Raw genomic sequence first — 23,101 nt, forward strand, 5'->3', positions numbered from 1 at the left:
ATTATGTCTAAACCACATGTTTCACTTACTTTAAATTTAAATTCATAACATTGGTTTTGTTGGCATGGCTCATTCTTAGCCATGATTTGATTTCCTTAAAATATTCATCAACTAATGGCTATAAGCTTTCCATGTTTTTAGTGGCTTAATTAATTGCTAACTTAAGAGAGGTTTTTGAGAAACTTAAGATACCATGCCACTGTGTGAGTAGTACTTACCCAGGTCCCTGAGTTGTCCAAATTCATCGTAAGAGTCAAGAGATAAAAGGTTAAATTATTCAAAACTAACTTTAACTTAAACGAATCCATCATTATATTTTATTGTAGTTTCCATTTAAACCAATCAATCCTTGAAATGGGGTATATCAAACACGTTATCTTTACTAAATATATATAAAAAAAAGTTGTACGTGATATATGCATCATGTTATTTATGATGTGATATTTAAAACTTCAAATTGTGTTGCTTTTCCTCACACTATTGATTCCTCTTAAAAATGTCTATAAATCAATAATTTTGAGATCATACAATTTTGTTAATTTAAACTCAACAAAATATAAATATAAGGAAAAATCCACGTTGATAAATTTAAATATAAATAAAATTAAATTAATTAAATCTTATTCAATACTAAAAAAGGCTATTTAGTAAAATAAACAAGTTTTTATAATTTAATTGATTAAATAAAATTTAACCGATTAGATCTTATTTGGTCTAATAATAAGTAATTACAACATTTAGCAAATTTTAGGGGTTAATTAATATTTGTTTGGGTTGTGTTTCTTGTATTTTTCATACTATTTTTATCTGGTGAATATATATATATATATATATATATATATATATATATATATATATTACATGTATTTTTTGTGGTTTTTAAAAATTATATCATGAAGATGTCATTATAAAAAAAATGGATTTATTGATCATCAAAATCTGTTAGTAAATTATAAGAATTTGTATGTAAATTAAAATTGTTGATGACTTATTGATAATAAAAAAAATTGTCGATAAAATGTTCGTTAATAGATTTATTGACGAATAGGAAAATCCATTAGTAAATATTTATCCATAATTATCGACAAATTTTGTTTGAAGATGAAACATCTATTAGTAAATATTACGATTTGGTCTTTTTCTTTCTCTTTTTTTTTCTTCCTCCCCCTCCACCACCGTCGTGTTCGGTCTTCTTGTTGTCGCCGCCTTGGCCTTCGCGGCTACGACCATTGTCACCATTGCCTTCTCCTCTTCGTCTTCTTCTTTCTTCTTTCTTCTCCTCCTCTTTTTCTTCTCTCTTCAATTAATTTATAACAAATATTTCGTCATATTTGATAATAAAACTGACACTTGTTTTATCAATGAATTTATATATAGAATTACTGACAAACTTTTAAAAAATACAATTATTGACAAATTTACTGATGAATTTTAAAAATTGGAATTACTAATAGATTTAGTAATGGATTTAAGAAAATATAGTATTATCGAAGGATTAAAAAATTCCATTATGAACAAATTTTATCACAACACGGTCAAAACTCAAAGTGAAGATTTTGACGCTCATTTTATCGACAAAATATTTGTTGATAATAAACATCATAAGTTACTGATGAATATAGATTTTGTAACAACCCAAATTTCTTCTAATATATATAGTCATTAAGTACTCAATAATCATAAGGTCTTTGTAATATTAATAATTGGAGATGAACTGATTCATCCGACAATTCTTAAACTAGACCATACTGTATTTCAAAATACATTCAAAATGAACTCATAAGTATATCAAAACATAAAATAGGAACTTAATATAATTTTTCTTTTAAAAATTAAACGAATTATCTAATATATTCTTATACTAATCCTTCAATTTTCCGTTCTAACTCCCGTGCTACCGTCAACTCCTAACACTGCTCCCACATATAAAAATATACGATCATCGCGTTAGAAAGAAAACAAGATACATAAATGCAAAGGTTGTCAAAATTTGATTGTCACTATCATTATCCAGAAAAAAATAGTAACATATCAAACTAATTATGAATAGTATCGAAGTATATTTGATAAAAAATAAGCTTTTGAATCATCTTGTATCGTTTCTCCATATATTACTACACAAATACCTACTTAGTGACTATTCTCTTATAAGCCCAACATAAAAACTCACATATGCATTAAAAAAAGAAGAAGCTTAATATGAAAACAATAATAACTCATAATAAATATTATAAAAATACATCTTTGCTAGAAATCAATCCTTAACTTAGTCTTTCTTATTTTCCCATTTATACCACTTCATTACTTAATTCCAACAACTCATTCAACAATAAATTTTATTACATGAATCAGTCCAAAAATGTAATTAGTTCATATTCATCAATTCAAATACCATGTATTAGTCCACATGGCTCAACCCAATGGCTTAAACAAACATCATTCCAAAATGACTCAACAACAAAATAAATATAGATTCTACTTCCGAAAGATTAGTGTATTGAATGAACTCATGAGACTCTGCACATGTCATACTTACCACCATCCCATTCTTTTTTACAACATGTATTGAATGAACTCATGAGACTCTGCACATATCATACTTACCACCATCCCATTCAACAATAAATTTTATTACATGAATCAGTCCAAAAATGTAATTAGTTCATATTCATCAATTCAAATACCATGTATTAGTCCACATGGCTCAACCCAATGGCTTAAACAAACATCATTCCAAAATGACTCAACAACAAAATAAATATAGATTCTACTTCCGAAAGATTAGTGTATTGAATGAACTCATGAGACTCTGCACATGTCATACTTACCACCATCCCATTCTTTTTTACAACTTGTTATCAAATGGAACTCACGTATTTCCTTTAGTCATGACATGGTTAACCTCTCTAGCTCCCTAAGTATATAATGTCTATTAAGTGAAGTCTCATTTGACTCTCACTACCTAGTTATCTTTCTCTATGTGAGTGAGTTAGATACCAGTTGAATCATGATAGTTTCATATAACAAATTCTCTTCAATACACTTTGACTGACCCTAGATTAGTAATTTTCCATTAGAAAACTAATTTAAATTACTATATCACAACCAAAATTTCTCAAACAAGCATACATCGATGGACACAACTCAATCAATCATCATTTCAAATTGAGGTATGAAAACATCATCATAGATTTCTCTAACATAAAATATTTAAACTCTATAAATTTCTTGAGAAACTCATACTTGTAATTGATTGCACTCGACATGTAATCGATTACCAGAGAATAACATATGTATCTATGTTCCTAATTTACTCATCAATCAAACAAAATTTCAAAATCACAAGTTCTAACTATGTAACTCAAATCAATCAAAATAAATTCATAAATTTTTCAACAATAGATACCTCAATAAACTTGATATTGCTTAATAACCTTAGTAACTCAATTCCTCATATATTCTTCATATATTTAGATTCAGATTTTTCTATGCTTGTGCTCTCTTTAAGCCTTACCCTTCATATAATAATAAATTCATAAGTATAATCATCTCATTGCGTCAAAGACACTTAAACAATCAAACCTAAAAAAATCACTTAGTCATGCAATCATAAAAAATCACATCCAATCAATGAAGTGTTTACTCATCTTACTCTTTCATCACTACTTCCATACCAATTTCGTAACGTGACAACATCAACCATAACTCAACATATCTAAATGGATAAAGTTACACCCCCACTTGGGAACTTCATAGTACAAACCCAAGAATCTCTTTCTCTCACAAATTCTTAACTTTCTCTCTGGATCAAGGGAAATATCATCATTATAAATATTATACATTAAACTTATACTTCTCTTAAGAAATTATAGTTTCTGCAGCAACATTCAAACATAACAAACATACCATCAATTAATATCTTTCCAAAAATAAAACATTAGATTTGAAACAAAAGAAACTAGCTTTTCTTATCTAATAAACTTTGTCTAACTTTACTCTCCTCCCCTAAACGGTGTCACACGCAAAAAAAATCACTCTATCTACAAAATCAAAAGTTCGATCAATGAGACAATATGTAACTAAAAATGAACTAATGTGCAAGGGAAAACGGATTATTTTTAAAGAACGGATAAAATTTTTTAAACCGTTAAGAAAAATTGACAAATAATTTTAATAGAGTTATTTTCGTAAATTACTTTAGTAGTTTTGAAAGAGAAAAAGGAAGTTTTTTTCATTTTTAAAAACTAGATTTAGATTTTCATAAGAGAGAAGGGATGTCTGAAAAAATAAATAAATTTATGGTTCTAACATATTCATTACTGATGAACATTTTAATTGATAATAAAATTTCTAATTTACATGCATTACAAATTTTATCTCTCAATATAATTTCATCAATAATTTAATATTTTTTTCGTAGTGTGTATAAAGATACTACTAGAATTAGATGATAGAAAATAAAAATATAAAAAAGAAAACTTCGAACTTACAAGGAGAATTTTTACGAAAAATTAACAAAGCCAATAATTAGTGTTTTATATTTTTTAATATGAAAATTTCTATTTACACCACGACCGTTCAAAAAAAAAACATTTATAAATTATTTCTTATGTAATTTAAGAGATTTTTTTTCGTCATTTTGAAATCGATGCAAAATATGTAGTGTCCCTATCTTAGATCAACTTTTTGTTGATAACTTAATATAATATATAATATTATAATATAATAATAATAATAATAATAATACTAATAATAATAATAATGGTAATATAAAATTGAAATGTAGTAACTTATCAATGTGAATCAACTATTAAATTATTCACGGTGAAAACTATGAATGTTTAAGAGGTTAAAAGCTTTTTTTTTTTTTTTTTAAAGGGGAATAGGTTAAACGCTAAAACAAAATTATATCGGGTGATTTTGTTTTTATTAACAAGGACAATTTTTTTTCTTAAATTTAAAAATATTAATAATCATTTATGCACACTATTATACTACTCAATTGAGTTAGATTCTTTAGCCAATGATCAATAACCAATGGATTAGTTTGGAAGAAGTGTATATTCATATTTAATTATCCAAGCGTTTATAATTTTAGAGAATCATTGAAATCTTATGGTGCAATTATAAATTTATATAATGTTTTTATTAGAAAAAAAGTTACCTTGTTAATTTGCTGAGATTTTTTCTTTTATAAATTGGCCTTAGTAATGTTATTACCTTTAATTTTCTATAAATATAAATAAAAAGATATACATAGTTGTTTTTCTTAAGTACAAGAAGTGTTAATTTCTTTTCATCAGACGTATTTATAATTACTATTTTTCAAGCTAAACTCGCAAACTTATTTTTAATTTATTCTATAATCAATTCTTAAAAAATAGTAAGGTCATTATTGTACAATTACGTTTTTGTTAATTTTTTTTTATTTCAATAATTAAAAATCATTTCGTAGTCTAACAAAACTTTTGTTATAGTAAAAGAAAAGTGGATACACAATAACACTTGTGTTTCTACTGGTTAAATATATGGAAAATGATTTTTTATTATTAAATTTTGATAACTTTCTCTTATAATCTTATGTGATATCTTTTAAGTGGTTTTTCATTTTTCTATTTTCTCATTCTCAATATTTAAAAATCATTTAAAAAATGATACATCATATTATAAGAGAAAGTTGTCAAAATTTAGTAGTTAAAATATCATTGTCCTAAATATATATATGAGATTCACTATTTTGATGTACACAATTTCTTTTTTCAGTTTTACACTTTAATAAGTAATCAAATTTTTAAAATTAAAATAATTACCTTATAAATTATCATTTTTTGAATTTAATCTTTTTTAATTTGACTATTTTTTTTAAACTTAACCATTTTTTTAAAATTAAAGTAACTATCTATAATAACAAAATTACCTATAAAACAAAGAAAAACTATATAAAATGAAATTGTAAAAATTATTTATATTTATATTTATTTTTATAATTATAATTTTATTTTTATTTATTAAAAAAAGTGAATACATGTATGTCATGTTTTTTTCACTAGCTTAAATAAAGAGATTAAAATTTAATAATTTTATTTTATTTTATCAAAATAAAATACTTAAAAAGTTAAATGAAAGTAAATTCGGCCCATTTAATTTTTCTCTAAAAATGAAGAAATTTCCTATAGAAACACAAGGTAGGAGTTGGTGTCCATGATTTTAAACTATTTAAATTAGAAAAGAAAGATACCTATTTCTAATGAATAAGAGGAAACACATTGAAATCATCTAGAAAAATTCATGAAAAAAAGTTACCAAAATGAGAAAAATTACTTCTGAATTAAGAAAACTGTGCTGAGTGTAGAGAAATGGAATCAATCAAACTCAGCTTTGAGCAGAGACAATCTTGAATCTTCTGTTCCAAATTCAAAGTGGTTTTGGCAACACAACATTCCATTTTTTCACCACCTTTCAAAGGTTTTGCACTGGTTTGGTCTGAATCTTCTTGTGTTCACAATTTCAGCAAGCAGAATCTTAAGCTTGATGCCAAATGGCCCTGGCTTTACATCATCAACATTGCCAGATTCTGAGCACAACAACTCTTGTTCTTGTTCTTCTTCCTCAGATTCTGAAACCTCTGTGGTATTATTTGTTTCTGAGTTTGAACACCACTCTCCTTGAACCAACCCATTGGATGATCTGTTAAGGATCAAGTCATCAATTTTCTCCATAACCACATCACCTTCACCGAATGGACGAGCAAATGCAGCACCAGTTTCTACCATTGTATCATAGTGTGACATATCAAGAAATTGAGATTCGGATGGATCAGTGTCCCAGAGACCGTACATTAGATTATTGTCCACAGTGGTGTTTTGGAACTCTTTGGAGTTACACAACACTGTGTGGAAATATGACTCCACAGGGTAAGCCACATTGGTGAAGAACATTAGAAGTTTTCTCGGTAAATTGTCCCACCCTGTAACACAGTACTCCATGAAGGCTCTTGTAAGAACCATCCAGGGTGAACCTATTAATGAAAACTGACATGAATGAGAAACCAATGACTAAAAATAGTGCTTTTTCTTTAAGAAAATTATCAGATTCTGTTTGAAGGTAAACTCACCTCGAAATAGCTTGAAAGCATCTGGGGTATCTCTGGATTCCACAGCAAAAAAAAGTGGACTATTCTTTTCATAATGTAAACTTTGGTCTACCACAATTTGATTAATGTCTCGTTGCCTGCATCATCAGATCATCGACCATTTTGTAAATCTATTAGATGAATGGTGGAGATATTTGAAAAGGCAAATTTTTCACACAGATATTACACTCTCGGTTCCTTTTACCAAAAATAACATAATATAGGTTTTATTTATCTAGATAATACACTTTTACTGTGCTAGTTCAGTATACAGTAAAAATGTACTATCTGAGTAAATAAAACCAACGGTATGCTATTTCAGTAAAAATAAAAAGAAATTGATAGTATGCTATTTGTGTAAAAAATTCTTGAAAAGGCTGGTTCCTTTATTCTGTCATACCATACCAACAAGAAAGGTTGAACACATTTTGATTAAGATCATAATCTACACCTTTTTGAGTGAAAATGATGCATAAGTTAAGAAAGAAACCTTGGTGTCATGCATCTTTTTGACAGCAAGAGTTGTGAATTGTGATTAGATGATTTCTTTGTTGAAGTCAGGTAATGTAGGTCTCTTCACTATAGATACCAAATAAAGGTAACTCCTAACTTCTTTATTTTAGCAGTTAATGTTATCACTATGATTATTTGATTAAAACTTTACTCTTATAATATGCATATAGTTAAGGAAATAAGCTAGACTTTAATGTGATGACTACTTACTCGTTCCGAATTGTCTTGTTAGTGTAATGAATGAAGTTGACGTATCTTGGCAAGAATGTGAAAGCATGAAGGATATCTGCACAGAAATAAATAAAACATAGTTGATTTAGTGTTCCATTGAAGGCACATTGACAGATATCTCAGGCTCTAAAATCAGAGTTTAGGGCCTTGGTTATTACAGTTTATGAAACACCAAGTACTATGTAGGTGTTAAGAAGAAGATCATGAGAAATTGCATATGTTAAATCATTGTAGCATCTTTGATGGATCATTTTCTTTCTAGATCTCAACATAACCACGCAAACTAAGAAAAGGGCAATTCTAATATTTCTTGTAATCTTTAATGAATTCAGAGCCAGCCCTCTAACATTTCAAATTGACCTGAATTTGGAATTCAACTCATGATGCATACTATTAACAGCAAGAAAACTTCAGAGTGCAAGTTTTTATAGCAGGTAAAAATTTGCATCATTGAGACTTACCATCCTGAGTCATGAGAGGATAATCTGAAGCACTTAATGTGATGAACCAGTCCCAATCTGAGTTCAGTTTAAGCAGCAAAGAAGCAGCATGCAGAGGAGCAGAGAGAGCAGAAGATCCCATTCTATTTATGGCATAACTTTTCCCAATGACATTCACATTTCCAAATTCTTCAAACACCTTAATTGACTTAACTGAAAGGGCTAAATCCATTCTTTCAGACTCAGAGGAACGATCATCAAGCTGAAGCAGGTACTGGTTTCTTGGATGGTACACAGCCTTCAACAGCCTCAGCATCTTCTTCTTCTCTCCTTTGGTGCCAAGAATCCAATATGCAAGCACAGGAGGGTACCCTTTTCCTTTTGATACAACATGCTTAGGATTCAAGTGCCTTAACTTCGAAACTGTGGAATGTGAAACATTTGCAGTATTCAATCTTGAAACTGTTCCATACAGCACCAGACACACAACAAAAATCAGAAGATACAGACCATAATCTAATCCCCTACATGGAAATTTGGATGTTCTCATTTGGATGTAAAAAAGGGTTCTAGAAAGATTCAAATTTAGGTAAACTTGGTTGCCATGAAGAAGTTTATCTGTTATGGAAACAGATTATCCTGCAGCAACAAAATTTGCCTTTGATCTGGGGATCTGATGCATGGATGAAGTCCTCAAATGCTGAAAAATCACAGAAAGTGTAAACATGGGAGACAGAAACTAAGGTACATCAGAGAAAAAATTGCTTTTGTTGTATAAAAACATCATATATTACTTCTTCTTTTTTCATTATTGCAGCATTTTGTTTATGAACTGATCTTGAAAAGTGAGAGGAGTAAGGTAATAAATCAGTGTAGAAGGTGTGATTGTGATTGAGAATGGAAAAAGGTGAAGGATGTTGAAACTTGTACCTAACGTTTGAAAACTTGAACTGGAAGGAAACAAAAAGCATGGTTGCAACAGATTTGAAAGCTTATTATGACCCTTTCTGAAAACAATAAGCTTTTGTTGGTTGAATAAATTTGTGAAAATGGTATGTTATGATAGGGAATTTGCATGTACAATTTTTTCCCTAAAAAAATGGCAGTGAAAATGATTAATGAATATTTTGTTTTCTTGTTCTTTGATTTCTTGAAATGCCTCTTGTTAGAACATCAAGTAAAAGATTCAAGAAGAAAATGTTGAACTCACAAGTTAATTCAAATTTATACCGTCTCAAGTTAATTGATATGAATCAATCAAATTCAATTCAAACTCTATAATGACCGATCCACATAATACCAAATTAAATAGAGTATGTGTTAAAACAAACCTAATTTTTTACATATAAAATAAAATTAAAATAAATCATGTCAAATCAAGTTGGATTTTCTTACTACTTATATAAAGAAAATGTAGAAAAAACTAGTTGCAAAATCAAGGATTTGTTTTTTGAAATCAAAAATATTAAATGTTTTATATTTGACATGTTTGTTTTTATTGTAGAATACTCTTATATAGCTTTTCAATTTATAGGCAGTATATTATATTATTGCCTATATTTATTTGGATATATTGGGTTGATTTTTATTATTTTAAGAAAAATTCTAAATTAATCGATTCAATTTGTTAATTAAACCGATTGAGATCAAACTTTTACGGTCTTTCCAATTTGTTTGTTCTTTTTAGGATGATTTTGTGGTTTGAATATTCGTTTACCAATCAAATTTTTTTTAATAAAATAAATACGTTACTTTTTATATCTATAAAATTCATACAAACTTTTTCAAATAGTAATTTTATTTAACCAAATAAATTTTTAATTATTTTTGAGAGAAAAAAAATCATACATTAAATATTTGGACAATTATAATTTTATTATTTTAATTCAAAATTATTAAATTATAAAAATATAAAATTTTAAATTATAAATTATATTATGAAATTATAAATTTTTTAAATAATAAAATAATAAAATGATATGTAACAATGTTGCACCAATACTTTAATTTAGGTTATGTATCCGTATCCGACACATATTCGTATCCGATACTTGAAGATACTTTATCGATATTTATCAATGGAGTATTTAATTTATAAGTCGTAATAGACTATAAGAAAATATGTAAATAATGACAAATTTTAGTGACAAAAAAATAATTAGTCATTATAGTGACCAATTTAGGTACCAAGTTATACCCTAAACGTTATTGGCAACTAAGATAGTTCAAAAAATTATAATAGGTCTCTAAATTGATAAATAAAATAGTTTCTATTATTAATTGATTTCTAAATTGATCACTAGCATTAGCTACCAAGTTTTTTTACTACCAAAATAAGTGTTCTTTAATTAGAAAAATTGTCTCTAACATATTTTTTATTACTAAAATTGGTCATTATTTATGAGTTTTTTGTAGTGGTACTTTTATGATGACAATATTTTTTATGATATATATAGTTTTAATTTGGATTCACACCATAACAACCATATATTTATTATGTTTTTTAAGAATTATTGTACGTTATTCCTATTCATTGTTAATATATCACGTATTGTATCTTATTATTTTCAAAATATATGTATCGATAGATCAGATACATGTTGTATCTGATACGCGTATTGTATTCGTGCCCTATAAACAACAATAAAACAAGTGACAGGTAAGGGTGGGCAAAAAATCGAATTTTTCTGATCAATCCATTTTGTCTATAATCCAATCCATTTAATATCCATTCTATTAAAAATCCAATCCATTTAAAATCCATTTTATTGGATCTGGATATCAATCTAATCTACATTTTATATATTTTATGGATTGGATATCCATTCTCGAAATCTAGATTTTCAAAATGGATAATCCAAAATATCCAATCCAAATTTTCACTTTATATTTTTTATTAGGTTAGGTTAAAGGTTGAGACGGAGTAGCCAAAATTTAGTTGTATTTGATTGAGTTGGTATGACCCTATACAAAATTTGGCCGAATTAGGCCAAATTCTGTCAAGTCGGTCCCGATTGAGATTTGACTCAGCTGGTCTTGGACAAAATTTGGAAGTATTCGGCCAAATCTGTCAAATTATTTGGTGTCAGCCCTATGGAAACAAATTTGGATCCACATCCATTATTTGGATCCAAAATGGATGTGGACTAGATTTTCGATAAGGCTGACACCATAGAATTTGACAGATTTTTTGTCGAGGCCAACGAAGCCAAATTTCAACATGAGATAAACTTGGATGACTTTCGAACGAATTTCGGTCGGGGACGACGTGACCAAATTTGGGCTAAGGTCGACTCAACAAAATTTCAGTCAAGATCGACTTGACTGGATTCGATTGAATTTGGCCAGGGCCGATTTTGCCTCATACGACACATTTTTGGCCAGAGCCGACTTGGCCAAATATGGCCACATTTGGGTCAGGGCCTGATTAGTCAAATTTTGGTCAGGGTTGACTCGACTAAATTCGTCAGCCGGGACCGACTTGACTGAATATGGTCAATTTTTGATCACAGCCGACTAAGTTGAATATAGTCAAATTTCGTTCGGGACTTAGTCGACCGAATACAGCTAAATTTGGGCAAGTGCCGACTTGAACAAAATTTGGTCATGACCAACTCGACTGAATTTGGCCAAATTTAGGTTATGACCGACTCGCCTAAATATGACCAAATTTCGATCGCGATCAATTCTGCCGAATACGACCAAATTCAGACCAGGACCAACTCGGCCGAATTTCGGTCGTGGCCGACTCCGTTGAATACAGCCAAATTTCGATCGTGACCGACTCATTTGAATACGACCAAATTTCAGCCTAGGTCGTCTCAGCCAAATATGACCAAATTTGGGTCAGGGCTGACTCGACCAAATCTCAATCGGGGCCAACTCAATTGAATTCGACCAAATTTTGACTGGAGCCAACTAGGTTGAATACAGCCAAATTTTGGTTGCGGTTGTCTCGGCCGAATACGGTCAAATTTTGTCTAGGTCGACTCAGCCAAATGCAGACAAATTTGGATGGGGATGAACTCAACCAAATACTTCCAAATTTTGTCCAGGACCTGCTGGGCCAACTTTCGATCGAGACCGACTTGACAGAATTCGGCCAAATTTTGTATAGGGTCACGCCAACTCAATCAAATACGACAAAATTTAGAATAGTCAGTCTCAACTTTTATCCTAACCTAACCAAAAATATAAACTAAAAATTTAGATTGGATATTTTTTATTATCCATTTTGAAAATCTAGATTTAGAGAATGAATATCCAATTCATAAAATATATAAAATATATATCAGATTGATATCCATATCCAATAAAATGTATTTTAAATTGATTGAATTTTTAATAAAATAGATATTAAATGGATTAAATCATAGAAAAAAATAGATTGGATTATAAAAAATGGATTTTTTTGCCACCCTTGATTAGAATTTTGTGACACATCTCTTCGCATATTGAATGTCAGAATAGAAAACCAATAAAAAAATATTGTCTGTCAACATCTAAACACTTTTTTTCTAACATCCATGTAATGGTAGCAGACATCTGCAAAAGCTTCAAATTACTGTTGTTGCATAAGGTTAGCTTTCCTATTTTCGGTAAAATAATGTCCTTTCTCTTCCTTCTTTTGATCAATAAGAAACTATTATCTGAAGAAGGATAAACAGCAAAGAAGAACCTTAGTTATACTGCAACCAGTAAACCAAATCACCATTATTTTATGAAAGAATCAAGTATTTCAGTGCAATATTGTGACATGTGCGACGTGGGACGTGAGACATAGGATGTGGGACGTGAGACGTGGGACGTGAGATAGAGGACGTGAGACGGTGAGACGTGAGACGTAGGACGTGGTAAGTCAAACGTGAGACAACGTGGGACGAGAGACGACGTGGGACGTGAGACGTGAGACATGGGACTTGGGACATGGGACGTGAGATGTGGGACGTGGGACGTGCGACGAGAGACGTGAGAAGTGGGACATGAGACGTGGAACGTGGAACGTGGAACGTGGAACGTGGAACGTGGGACGTGAGACGTGGGACGTGGAACGTGGGACGTGAGACGTGGGACGTGGAACGTGGGACGTGGGACATGAGACGTGAGACGTGAGACGGGGAGACGTGAGAGTCGTGGGACGTGAGAGACGTGCGACATGCGACGTGAGACGTGAGACGTGGAACGTGGGACATGAGACGTGAAACGTGAGATGTGAGAGACGTGAGACATGAGACGTGAGAGACGTGTGACATGCGACGTGAGGCGTGACAGACGTGAGACATGCGACGTGAGATGAGAGACGTGAGAGATGCGACGTGAGATGAGAGACGTGAGAGACATGCGACGTGAGACATGAGACGAGAGACGTAAGGCGTGAGAAGTGAGACGTGCAACGACGTGCAACATGCGACGTGCAACGTGGGACGTGAGACGTCCGTAAACACTAAACCTTAAAATTTATATTCATAAACTTTAAACCTTACAATTTAATTTAAAATTTCAGAAGTTTAATAAAAGAATTGTTAATGTATCCATAAATTTGTACTAACAAATTTAAATTATACTCTTGTAAAAAAATGTATTAATAAAAAGAGATTAAAAACATATAAAAGTGAAAGAATAAAAATATGAGGATAAAAGTAATAATTAATGTTTATTTAACACATAAAAATAAAAATTATGAGGATAACAACAATAATTTATATTTATTGAACTCTTAAATGAGCGGAAGGAAGTAGAGGATGATATGAAAAGTTAAACTAAGGATGGGAAAAAATCTAATTTTCATGATCCAATCTATTTTTGCTATGATTCAATCCCATAATATTCATTTTATTAAAAATCCAATCCATTTTATATGATTTGGATATCAATCTGATCTACATTTTATATATTTTATGGATATACTTATGGATAGTATATCCATAATCTAAATCTAGATTTTCAAAATGGATAATCCAAAATATCCAATCTAAATTTTCAGTTTATATTTTTTGTTAGGTTAGGCTAAAGGTTGAGACGGACTAGCCCAAATTTAGTCGTATTTGATTGAGTTGGTGTGACCATATAAAAAATTTGGCTGAATTAGGTCACATTCTGTCAAGTCGGTCCCGATCAAAATTTGGCCCAACCAGTCCTAGACAAAAATTGGAAGTATTCGATTGAGTTCACCCCGACCCAAATTTGATTGCACTGGGATGAGTCGACCTAGACAAAATTTAACCGTATTCGCTCGAGACAACTGCGACCAAAATTTGGCTGTATTTAGCCTAGCTGGCTCCAGTCAAAATTTGGTCGAATTCAATCGAGTTGGCCCCGATTGAGATTTGGCCGAGTCGGCCCTGACCCAAATTTGGTTGTATTCAAATGAGTCGGTCACAATCGAAATTTGGCCGTATTCAACTGAGTTGGCCATGACCGAAATTCGGTCGAATTCAGTCGAGTTGGTTCCGGTCAAAATTCGGTCGTGTTGGCCTCAACCAAAATTTGACTGAGTTGGTCTTGGCCTGAATTTGGTCGTATTCGACAGTGTCGATCGCGATCGAAATTTGGTCATATTTAGACGAGTCGGTCCTGACCTAAATTTGACCAAATTCAGTCGAGTTGGTAATGACCAAAATTTGGTTGAGTCGGCACTAGCCCAAATTTAGCCGTATTCGGTCGTGTAAGTCCTGGACGAAATTTGACTATATTCAACTTAGTCAGTTGTGATCGAAAATTGGCCATGTTCAGTCAAGTCGATCCCGGCCGACGAATTTAGTTGAGTCAACCCTGACCGAAATTTGACTGATCAGGCCCTGACCCAAATGTGGCCATATTTGGCCTATTTGGCCAAGTCGACTCTGGCCAAATTTTGGTCGTATTAGGCAAAATCAGCCCTGGCCAAAATTCAGTCAAATCCCGTCAAGTCGATCTCCACTGAAATTTTGTCAAGTCGACCTTGGTCCAAATTTGGTCACGTCATCCCCGACCGAAATTCGTTCGAAAGTCATCCAAGTTTATTCCATGCTGAAATTTGGCCTCGTTGGCCCGACAAAAAATCTGCCAAATTCTATTGTGTTAGCCCTATGGACACAAGTTTTAAAAAATTTAATTTGAATTTATTTTATGAAAAATAGATTTCGGATTTTGAACTTGATTCAAATATTTAGATCTGGATTTAAACTTGATCTAAATATTTGAATCTGGATTTAAACTTGATCTAAATATTTGGATCTGAATTTTTAAAAAATCCAATCTACTTTTTTTGAAAAAATGGATTTGGATCGAAAATCTAATCCAATTATTTGGATCCAAAATGGATGTGGATAAGATCATTAAAAATCAAATCCATGATCGCCCCTAGTGACAGGGATGACAACGAGGCGGGGTGGGGACGAGTTTCGCTATCACATACCCATCCTCTAAAAAAAATTCATCCTTATCTTCACCGGGTAACAGTATAATCTCGTACCCATACCCGTACCCGTTTTCTAACTACTTCAATATTAATTTTTATAAAAGAAAAAAAATATCATGATAAAGGAAACATAATAATCAAATATTCAATATTAGGAGGATGGTTGTTTCTTCGATATCAAATACTTTGAAATAAATTATAATTGTTTACATTTTAGATTAGAATACCAAATAATATTTCATGAGAACCAAAACATTTATTAAATTTGAAAACTGCAAACAATAATGAAACTCACTTGATAAAATTAAAAATTATTTTAGAAAATATAAAAGGAAAACAAATATTCAAATTAAAATATTTTTTAAATGTTTCTTTACTTCAATTTTTTAAATTGTAATGAATATCTTTTTTATATAATAATAGTTATAATACATCACTTGATCAAAATGACACAAAGAACAAATAATAAACATAATAATAAAATTTTGACATGGATCTTGTATCTTTTGAACTCCAATATATGTTGGATAGTGATAATATTCATGGCAATTACATCAAATTTTTATATTGTAGTAAATAAAAATTATTTATACAATTATAATGAAAAAATTACAGTATGATTGATAATGAGTTAAAAAATAAGAAATAATTAGATAAAATATATTGAAATAATATTCTACACGATCAAAATAAACAATAAATAAAAATATTAACAAATTAACAAATGTGTGTCTTAGAAATAATTTGAGAAATCATTGAAATAAATCGCACAAAGGAAATCAAATGTATAATTAAGGGTATGATAAAAGGAAAAATGCCTTAGAGATCTAAGTAAACATTTCAAATATCAACATATATACTCAATTGTTGAAAAATAACAAAAATTGTTTTAACGAAACAAAAGAGAAAAAAATGAATAATAATAAGTAAAACATTTTTTTTATATTACCTTAAATTGGGAGTATTAAACATTTTCATGTGAAAGGAAAATATACAATAAATAAAAATATTAAAAAATAATAGAAATATTGAAGTGTGAGGAATAAATTTTTTTTAATTGACATACATCATTTTAACATAATTACATAAAGGTTATGATAAGATGAAAAATATATTGATGATATGAATGAGTTTCATGACAAACAAAATAATTAAAAGAAATAAAAAATAGAAAGTTATATATATATATATATATATGATTACTTAATTAATCGTGAATATTTTAATAATTTGAACGGGGATGGAGATATGACGGAAACGAATATTATGGCGGGTATATATATATATATATATATATATATATATATATATATATATATATATATATATATATATATATGATTACCTAATTAATCTTGAATATTTTAATAATTTGAACGGGGATGGAGATATGACGGGAACGAGTATTATGGCGGGAATATGTACATCCACATACTCATCCCCATACCCAATTGAAAAAGTCGGAGATTTCTCATACCCATACCCAGCCAATGCGGAAATTCCCCGTCAAGATGATGATGAGTTCCTACAATACCCACTGAAATAGATTTATTTGTCATCTCTAAATAATATGACAATATAATAACCACATAAAGCACTCAACCCGCCACATAACCAAGTTAACAATAAAAACTCAATTACAAAAATTAAATTTATTAAGTACTCAATATATCACAAAAATTATGGAGAACTTTATTGAAAATTTCCAAATTTGTAAGGAATTTAAAACATAATTAAACCTTAATAATATTTATAAAATTTTGAAAATTTTCAGATAAAACATAAACAAAAGACACGCGTGAATAGTAAGCTTTCATACATGTTCATAAATTTTTATACTTTTCAATTAATAAAAAAGTATATTCGAAAATGTTAAAAAAATTTGCTATCACAAAAGATGTTTAAAAGGGTCACATAGTAATTGATTGGGCACGCAGAATTGGAAGTGGTATTTGAGTTGGCAAAACAAATCTCAATCTCAACTCAAGCCCATCAAATTCACCAATCAAAAGATAATTAGCAAAGCAATTTTAATCACTAACCAACCAATCATTAATCCAAGCAAAGCAAAATTGGATTCAGAACAAAAAAATAAAATAAAATAAAAATAAAAAAACAGATAAATAACGATGTATATATATGTATATATATATATATATATATATATATATATATATATATATATATATATATTATATTTCAGCAACAACAACACAACCTCTGTGAATCATAGTATACGCTAATTTTGTTGTGTCCTACTTCAGTACTTACAACGTATTTCCCAATCCAAAAACCCATCCCAAACAAAGTCTTCTATGGAAGCACTCTCCTTCATCTCCGATTCTTCTTCGCTCCTTTTTCGCACTCCTTCTACTTCCTCTGCTGTGAGAACCCTTCCACTTTCTTTCTTCAAAATCACCCAAAACTCTCACTCCCACCTTCTCCCTCTTCGTGTTTCAAACACCGATGGCGATGAAACCACCAGTGATTTCGCTTTAGCTTCTCAGCCTCAGGTTGTCGCATGCTACTTTTTTCTTTTTCTTTAGCATATTCATTAATTTGTTCACGCACCCCTTAAATCAAAATCTGTACTTTAACTCTATAATTTGAAATTGGAATATTCTGATCAAACGACTCTCCTGCTAAAACCCTATTCACGGTTTTATTCCGCGTTTTGTTTTTTTTTGTTATTTATTGTTACTGGTAATTTGAACAAAGTTCTACCTATGAGATCATGATACTGCTAGCCTATGTTATTTATTTGGCTAGAAATGGAATGTGATGAATTTCCCTCTTTTTTAGTTCCTTATTGTTTTTATTTCAGTCTTCATGCAGATTCCATAGTAAGGCTGAATTGGGTCGTTAATTGGTCATTGCTTTTTTTGATCTTATGCATCATAATCAACAGATAACTTATCATTGAATTTTGACTTTGTTGGGTTCCATTTCTTTATGAAGGAAAACTTGAGCCATTCTGAGGCTGAGAGTTCTGAAGACGATCAAGATGCGCCACTACAAATGAACATGTCATGGACAACTGTTTCAAGCCCAGGAGGAGGTGGAAGTGCATCGGGTGGTGGCACCAGGGCTGGACTTTTCAGAACTCCTATTTCTGGTGGTGTGCAGAGTGCCACATCGGCTCACGGTTTACCTAGACCTGCTTTAGCAGTTCGTAACCTGATGGAGCAGGTAAGCTGCTTGTGTTATTGCTGGTAAAATCTAAATGAGTATTTGTGTATTCTGCTGTGTAGAACTGAATCTTGCCCAGTTACAATCACGGATCCCCTTTATTAATTTTCTACTGCCTTTTTCGTCTGTAATCAAGGCAAGATTTGCTCACTTGTGCACTGTAATGTCTCGTATGCACCACCGACGAGAAGGATATCCATTTGGTTCTCTAGTTGATTTTGCACCAGATTCGATGGGTCGTAAGTCAATTATTCTTCATTTTCTTGATTAGTTACTGCCGTTCAGTCATGAATATTTGATGCATTTATGGATTTCAGTGTCTAGTTGTGTATCCATGGAGTTGGAAGTTCTCCCCAAGGTACATGTTTGATACAATCATGATAATAAGCATATGGTTGTCTCAGCTAAGTTGGTGGGGATCAGGATAAATAAATTATTATAAATTGGGCAGGCGTTACTGAGGATTTCAGTCTAGTATTGATCCTTGCTGAGAAAAGAGTGAGAATGTGATAGGAACTTAAAATAGGGTGATCAAGCACCTTACAAGGGTAGCCATCCGATAATAGTAATAATACTATAACATAGAAGCAGGAAGATAAGTATGGAGATTGTGCAGCTGAACTGAAGAGAATACTTCAGCCCACCCGAACCTTTCCACCTCACTCAATTCTTACCTATTTCCTAAATTCTTCCTCCCCCTCTTTACCCCATGGCCCACAGTTCAGGTATATCACCACTAACATGTGACAACTATCTGTTTTGTTACAAAATTCTCGCCCTCTTGTCTATGTTTTATAAACTAGACTAGTCATGAAAGGTTAAAGGCATTTGTTCATCCACTTGTGATTGAAACGTTCGTATTTAATGTCTAATAAATATTATAGCTTATCAAGTATAAACTAACATAGAGCCATAAAGTTATAGTTAGGTGAAATTTTGAATTAGCTTAAAATGACCATATTGTATGCCTTGCAAGATAAAAAGGTTATAATGAAAAGCTAATAATTCATTCATACATGGCCTTTATATGTTGACAGTGGACTTTATTTGGCTGAGCAAATATTTAGGTTGGATTAAAAATTAAAAAAGAAACCAAAACAACCATTTCATACCATCAGTTTTCTGAACCATCTGGTCTGTTGTTTTTAATCTCCTTTCTTACATACATAGTCCATCACTTCAATTTAGCCCATCTTTCGTTTTTGTAGCATAATCGTGTGCCATGAGTAAGAGTATGTGGAAACTGGGGATGAGATTTATGTTCCTCCTTTAGTTGGAAAATGGGCATGAATTACACAGCATTCCAATCTAATTGACTTATTTTGATACTACACAAACATAAAGAAAATAAAGAACGCATGAAAGATTCAGTCCACTCAAGATGCTTGTGTTATAAAGTGTTCCTTGATTTATCTCCGATATCCGTCTCATGGTGATAGTTCCTAATTTTGGAGCACTTAAGATTTCTTTTCTGTTTGTGGTGTTTATCTATAAATGCCTTATATTCTTCTTTTGTAGATCCTATATTTTCATTTTCTCCTCTTGCAATTCACACAAGGAATTTGTTGGCTGACCCAAGATGCACACTGGTTGTTCAGGTTTGAAATATGACATTTCCTATTTAAGCTTTTAGATTTCCAATTCTTGTTTTCTCCATTTTTTGGGTTTTATTGACAGTTATATTTTTTAGATACCTGGATGGAGTGGTTTGTCCAATGCAAGGGTAACTATTTTTGGGGATGTCTATCCACTTCCGGAAGATCAACAGGTTGTTTGCTGAGTAATTTGTTTTTGTGGATTAGAAAATGTGCACTTGTTTGTACCTTCAATTATTCATTTAGAGATACTTCTGAGTTAAAGGTTTATCTGTGCATTTCATGGTATCTATTTGACTTATTTGTACTTAACAGGAATGGGCTCATAAGCAGTACATTGCGAAACATCAACAGGGTCCTTCTCAACAGTGGGGAAACTTCTACTATTTTAGGATGGAGAGTATAAGGTTGGGTCCTTTCCAGTTATATCTATGGGATGTATCCAGTAATTTTTTGTTATTTCTTTTTACGAGTGAAAGGTGTGAATCTTGATTATGCAATCATACATGGATGGTCGACATTATTTACTCAAGATTAAAAAAAAAAGACCACCTAAAATCACACGATCATTTAAAGTCACATGACTTTTGAGTTTTAATATTGATTATTTCTTGTATGCTTTAATAGTGAATTGGTTCCTCCCACTTACACATAAAAGTGACTCTCATTTGATATTTGTCTGCACTCTCTTTAACACAAGCAGCTGCTGCTTGCTGCCAAGTTGATTGTATGGAACAAATAATCTTGTGTGCAAACTTTCTTGCATATTTTTTGGGGCATTTTACTTGGGCCTGCCATATAAATGTCAATCTTAGACAAAGAACCCAATAGCCTAGACACTGACAAATAGTTTTTATTTTTTTATTTTTAATGGTTGAATTATGAAACAACCATATTTGGGTGTTTGGTAAAGCATCAAGAACATGGGCAGGTCGATTTTATCCTTTAGAATTTTTCATTAAAATTCTAGTTATGGTGCTCGTGAACAATAGAGTCCATGAAGAATTGGGAAATTCAATTTCATCAGTTGTTTGGCACTGTCACTACCAACCTGTGTAGCTAATTTAATCATTTCATATTGACAGTGACATATATTTCATTGGAGGCTTTGGTACTGTTGCTTGGGTGGATGTAAAGGAATATGAAAAACTTCAACCGGATAAGATTGCAGTCGATGGTGGTGAACAGTATTTAAAGGTGAATTTTCCGATATTTTTTTCTTACTACCCTTGGCGTTAAAAGGAAATAATATCTGGCTTGTGTAGGCAAAAAAGTAAACAATTTTATATGCTCATAGAATGCTTCTCTCTTCTCCCACTTAAAAGAAATTCATGTGATTGGTTGGGATGGGGCATTCTACTTTTTTCAGCATAGTAGCTGGAGATGGTCCAGATGGGTGGATAATACATGTGGCTCATTCAAGGTCATGGCTGGGGTTGGTTTTGTGGGGTTCTTAGTTGACCCTAGTGCTATCCCTTGGTCAATAAAGCTACCTAAAAGGATAAATTAATGTCAACCCCCCCCGGGTAAGTAACCCAATAGGGTTTTTTGTGAAGTTGAAATTAGATCTGAGTCTAGTTGTTTCAGTCAAACCTTATTCAATGGCTTTCTATAATCCATATGCTCATTGATACAATTATGTAAACCAGCCCTAGAGTTATAGCACCTCATTGCTTGGTTTTATGTTTGATTGAAATAATAGGAACTCAATGCTATCTTCTCAAAGCCCCTTAAGAAACTTCTATCTAATGAGACTGAGGTGGATGATGCTGCACTCATTTCCATAGACAGCAAAGGGACTGATATCAGGGTCCGTCAAGGTGCCCAGGTATACTTTTTCTGTCCATAGCCAGATTGTCTCTCTGATAATATCTGTAGCTGCAGTCTTTCATCTAATGTCTTTCTTGTATGCAGTTCAACATTCAGAGGATATCATTTGATGAAGGGCAGAGTGTAGAAACTTTGGAAGAAGCTAAAGCTGCTCTTAGGAAATTAATACACAAAGGAAAAGTGTACAATTTGCAGAAATAAGATGTTGGATGCCCTCTCTCCCTCTGGAACCCAACCAGTTTTCTAATCTGACTTTTTCTGGAATGGTTAATTTTATAGTTTTTGCCTGGTTGACATGCACCAGAAAGTGTATTATATCAAGTCTGATGGTTAGAGGGCCTTTTGTGGGCTCTATCAGCATAGTCAAACTAGAAATAATATATCAGAACTCAGGTGAAATAACAGTATGCTTTTTTTCCCTAAAGAAGTTCCTTCCATGCTGTTGTATATGCTGATAATAAACCAGTCATCTCAGGTTGTTAATTCAAGATAAGACAAGTAGTTCACATTTGATGTTTTTCTTTATTGATTTTTGAAAAATGTTTTGATGGATCATTTCTTTGGTGTTTATCATATTCACTAATTCAAGCTTCACACACACAGCTATAGCTGTCAAAATAAGTTCATACAATGAACTAGTTTGAAAAGTCCACTAAAACAGAACAAATTAGATTGGGACTTAAATTAGATTGGAGAGTTTTTTATTTAATTTGCCTTTGAGTTGAGTGTTGTATCTTAATATCTTATATAAATTTGATTTTTCTCGAAGAAA

The 23,101-nt window shown here is 31.3% G+C and overlaps 2 protein-coding genes across 5 annotated transcripts; one reads left to right on the top strand and one right to left on the bottom strand.

Moving 5' to 3' along the window:
* Nucleotides 1–6,149: 6,149 nt before the first annotated feature.
* Nucleotides 6,150–9,262, bottom strand: LOC114193875 (beta-glucuronosyltransferase GlcAT14C-like). 2 transcript variants are annotated; one of them, XM_028083844.2, is made up of 5 exons: nucleotides 9,247–9,262; nucleotides 8,338–9,016; nucleotides 7,856–7,931; nucleotides 7,115–7,230; nucleotides 6,150–7,018 (listed from the first exon to the last, which is right to left on the bottom strand). In XM_028083844.2, the coding sequence occupies exons 2-5, from the start codon at nucleotides 8,864–8,866 to the stop codon at nucleotides 6,450–6,452; spliced, it is 1,290 nt and encodes a 429-aa protein (XP_027939645.1). In that variant the 5' UTR covers nucleotides 8,867–9,016; nucleotides 9,247–9,262; the 3' UTR covers nucleotides 6,150–6,449. The 2 variants fall into 2 exon arrangements, with proteins under 2 accessions (XP_027939645.1, XP_027939644.1); XM_028083843.2 differs by lacking the exon at nucleotides 9,247–9,262 and adding an exon at nucleotides 9,111–9,188.
* An 8,659-nt stretch (nucleotides 9,263–17,921) lies between these two features.
* Nucleotides 17,922–22,884, top strand: LOC114194584 (non-canonical heme oxygenase HOZ, chloroplastic). 3 transcript variants are annotated; one of them, XR_003606404.2, is made up of 10 exons: nucleotides 17,922–18,228; nucleotides 18,674–18,904; nucleotides 19,041–19,143; nucleotides 20,423–20,502; nucleotides 20,595–20,672; nucleotides 20,815–20,906; nucleotides 21,585–21,696; nucleotides 21,797–22,025; nucleotides 22,202–22,327; nucleotides 22,414–22,884. XR_003606404.2 is itself a non-coding variant. In XM_028084914.2 (9 exons), exons 1-9 carry the CDS (start codon nucleotides 18,031–18,033, stop codon nucleotides 22,528–22,530), a joined length of 1,137 nt encoding a protein of 378 aa, XP_027940715.1. In that variant the 5' UTR covers nucleotides 17,924–18,030; the 3' UTR covers nucleotides 22,531–22,884. The 3 variants fall into 3 exon arrangements, 1 of the variants encoding a protein (XP_027940715.1); XR_003606405.2 differs by having other exon boundaries at nucleotides 21,869–22,025; XM_028084914.2 differs by lacking the exon at nucleotides 21,797–22,025 and having other exon boundaries at nucleotides 17,924–18,228.
* The last annotated feature ends 217 nt before the right edge of the window (nucleotides 22,885–23,101 follow it).

This window comes from Vigna unguiculata, chromosome 8, assembly GCF_037176805.1.
Source record: "Vigna unguiculata cultivar grain cowpea cultivar isolate G323 ecotype 2 chromosome 8, ASM3717680v1, whole genome shotgun sequence".
Lineage (NCBI taxonomy): Eukaryota > Viridiplantae > Streptophyta > Magnoliopsida > Fabales > Fabaceae > Vigna > Vigna unguiculata.